This window comes from Ceratina calcarata, unplaced genomic scaffold, assembly GCF_001652005.2.
Source record: "Ceratina calcarata isolate Rehan_Ccalc_2016 unplaced genomic scaffold, ASM165200v1 scaffold127.2, whole genome shotgun sequence".
Classification (NCBI taxonomy): Eukaryota; Metazoa; Arthropoda; class Insecta; order Hymenoptera; family Apidae; genus Ceratina; species Ceratina calcarata.
Window position 1 is genome coordinate 1216953 of NW_017133727.1, and position 3533 is coordinate 1220485.

Genomic DNA, 3533 nt, shown 5'->3' on the forward strand with positions numbered 1-3533 from the left:
AGAAATTTATATTATTTTTACTTACTGGTGCCTAAAAGTAGGATTACAATATTTTTCAAAAAATCAAACACTCCTTTGGAAACTTTATGAGCTTCCCTCATACGACCAAACAATGAATCATACGATGGAGGTGGAGCTGAAAAGTAAATACATTTTCAAAGAACTGTTTACACGTAAATAAACACTATTCTTGTGAAGTTATTATAAAACTCATTTATATAAACTTAAGATGGCTACAGACGTAACTAAAAGCTTAACAAGCATGTATGATCAATTTTCTTGTACAATGATGCAAAAGAAGAAATCTATAATTTTAATTCTACAATTCTTTTACAATTAGTTCTAAAGTCATTTATCTTTTACATAAGTGAATCCTTAGCATCGTCGGATTCAATTAATCTATTTTTTAATAATATATGATATGTTGCATCCTGTTTCATCTGATTATAATAATCTTTAGGTCTAATGCCACACACATGGGTGATTTTGGTAGGCTTGAATAAAATCTTCAAGCAACTGGTTATACATTCCATTTTGCTTGTACAAGCATGCATAATTGGAATTCAATCAATCTTTAACCTGCTTAAACAATTTAAATGCTTGTACAAATTTATAACTCAGATGTTCAAGTGTGCTTGAACAAACAGACTGATCATGCATGGTAATCGTAGCACTTACATCTGCTTCAGATATTAAAAAAATATCTATATCTCTGTACTATCGAAACAAATGTTTCTTACAATCTACGAATATGAATTATTTATGTTCTTATTTACCATTGGGGTCAATGGCTTCTTCATAAGGAGGAGGTGCACCACGGTCATTTGTCAAGGTAGATGGATGACCCAGAGGGAAGTTAATGTTATGATACGAAGGTGGAGGAGTGGAACAAGTCGACGAAGTTGTCTCTGTGCCAGGATTCACGGTCTCGATAATGGTAACGAAATTACTTTGATTTAATTGATTCATCGGGATCTCTTCGCGTATGTTCGTCGCTTGAAGCCAATGCATAGGGTTTGCATTAAAAAATACTTGCTCGTTTGTCGTCACCGTTTTCAACACTCGCGTATAACCTACAAGCAGCTTCCTTGATTCCTTTTCACGCGATGTTTAACAATCCCATTACATCGAAATGTGGCGCAAAATTGTTCGCGGTTCCCTTGATTCGTGTGATGATATATAATAATGCACACGGTTTCAGTTGTATTGTTGGGAACGAGGACACGAGCGAAAGGAAATAAACACTCCTGATCAGAATGTACGTTATTGAAAATTTTTCGAACAGTCGGTTCATTGAACAGCTGAGGGGTAAACGTTACGCGACGCTTGGTTTCATTTCTGACGGTTGGATCGAAGATTTTTGTGTACTTTGTGACCACGAGGACTGTCACACCCCCGTTTTCAGCCAACGCAAAACAACGTTCGTAGCCTACACCGGCATCTATATGTTTGATTATGCCCGCTTTCGCTCGAACGAACCACCGTGAAGTCGACGCAACGCGAGACCATGCAACATTATTCTTTACAGGTTTTATATCATAACCGAATTAAATTGTTTGTAAGATACAGTTGATGTACATTTGTGCCACAATAAACCATGTGTGGTCGTGTGGCGTGCACGTATACGAATTAAATGTAACACGCCTGTCGCGTATGTATTAGATGAATCGACGATATTCGACTGGTTGATTTCATCCTCAATAAAAAGTATGCAAAAGTAAGAATTGTAAGACATGTAGACGACATGTCCTAAGAATTTGTACCAATATTAAAAATATTCCATTTTGGAATGTAGCCGAATATTAACGAGAGTTAATGTCCATTAAAGTGAACATAAGAACGCGTTAATAAAATAAGATTAATTAAATATAAAATTCCTATAACACGATGGTATCGTCAATTATTTTATATGACTACATTATTATTGTCATCAACTTATCCCGTATATATTTGTATTGAGCCAAGATAATACAGCTTAAATTAGCTTATATAAATGCACGTTTCATGATCGACTCTCTGATACTTATTATTTTATTACAACTAAAGATCCCCCTTAATCTCAGATCGGAGAAGCATGATACTGAGTTATTAGCCATAACGTAACATCCTACCGATTGTTCCTGATAAATTCATTAAATAAAAAACAAGGAAATTGATATCAAGTCGTTTTATCGGTTTATAGCATATCGTGGACAATTTTCTGCGTGTAGGTACCTTGAATTCCCATAATTATATAATAATCAGTCATAGTAATCAGTATATATACATATCAGTCATGCAACCGTCCACCGACTGTACCAGTAAACTAATTATAAAACGTAATTGTCGCATTTATTTTTTCGAGCCAACCAATCGCAGCAAAAATGGGAACACAGGGAAACCATTCCGTGGCTTTAAATACGGGTCCTCTCCCCTGTTTCTTAGTCTTATTTTCAGAGAACACTGAAATTTTGTTAAACGATTTTCTGTATTACAAATCATTATGCAGTCAATTCCTAAATTGATATTCGTAACTATTTTATGCGTTGCTTTGTGGATGCGAGCGAAGGTAAGTTTTTATTTACATATCCAAAAATATTAATATAAATTGCATTCTTTAAGAATCAATAAGCTCCTTATTATACGGAGCGTGCCGTAAATGAAAGTTCATCTTCGAACTAGTGATAGACCAAGTCATGACTAGACTGCGGGTTCTATGCATTTATAACAAAATAAAATATGCAGAAATTGAAAATGCTACATGGAATATATAAAATTATTCAAGATATCGAAAGCTGAATGCATATTTAGATATTTAAATGATGAAATAAATGGTTCTCTAAAACATAGTTTTTAAACTGTTATCATAAATGTTTTATTTTGCATAAAAATCTGCAGTCTAGTAATGACTTTAAAATACCACAATTTCACCTTCGGTTTTCGAGATTTTTTTCCGTTTTCAAGATTATCCATTACGTATGAAACATTCTGTATATTATACACTTGACACATTTTTTTCAATTTCTTAGGCTGATAACAAAATCACTGTCAACAGCTTCGACGTTGATATTCCCGGTAACGATATAGTAGGTGCATGGGATCATGATCTCGCAAATAATCTTATTAGTTCAACGATCAGTATTAAAAGGGACTGTCCAGGTGTATTCGAGGTATCAGTTTAAACTAAATTAAGTATTAATTAATATCGTATCTAATAATTAAAGCTATGGATATTTTAATAACAATTTACTATCATATAATGTAGTATTAATTCTACTTTATTTAATTTTGTAATGAATGCGCAAATAATAATTTTAACTTTAGCTTGACATCAAAGTCTACGAAGGTGAAGCTCAGGTCCAGCAAATGAATCAAAAGTTAAAAAAACCGATCAAAGACATTGAGAACTACAATCTTTGCGCGTCGATCGATGGCCCGGATCCTGAAGATGATCAATGTTCCATTCTCGAAGTAAGAGACCATGTACATACAGGATGGGGCAATAACTTTGTCCACCTTAAATATCACTGAAACTAAACGTACAGTCGAAATCT

At 33.9% G+C, this 3533-nt stretch overlaps 2 protein-coding genes across 2 annotated transcripts in view; one reads left to right on the top strand and one right to left on the bottom strand.

The window, feature by feature from the left end:
• LOC108628076 (uncharacterized) overlaps positions 1-1691 on the bottom strand; it is a 3838-nt gene extending 2147 nt beyond the window's left edge. The window contains exons 1-2 of the mRNA XM_018029762.2: positions 777-1691; positions 26-136 (exon numbers count right to left, since the gene is read on the bottom strand). Of these exons, the coding sequence (XP_017885251.1) occupies positions 26-136; positions 777-1011 (346 nt within the window). The 5' untranslated portion in view covers positions 1012-1691. The remainder of the gene's footprint in view (positions 1-25; positions 137-776) is intronic.
• Positions 1692-2402: 711 nt separating this feature from the next.
• LOC108627769 (uncharacterized) overlaps positions 2403-3533 on the top strand; it is a 3998-nt gene continuing 2867 nt past the window's right edge. Inside the window, exons 1-3 of the mRNA XM_026816370.1 lie at positions 2403-2548; positions 3009-3149; positions 3304-3450. Coding sequence (XP_026672171.1) covers positions 2483-2548; positions 3009-3149; positions 3304-3450 — 354 coding nt within the window. The 5' untranslated portion in view covers positions 2403-2482. The remainder of the gene's footprint in view (positions 2549-3008; positions 3150-3303; positions 3451-3533) is intronic.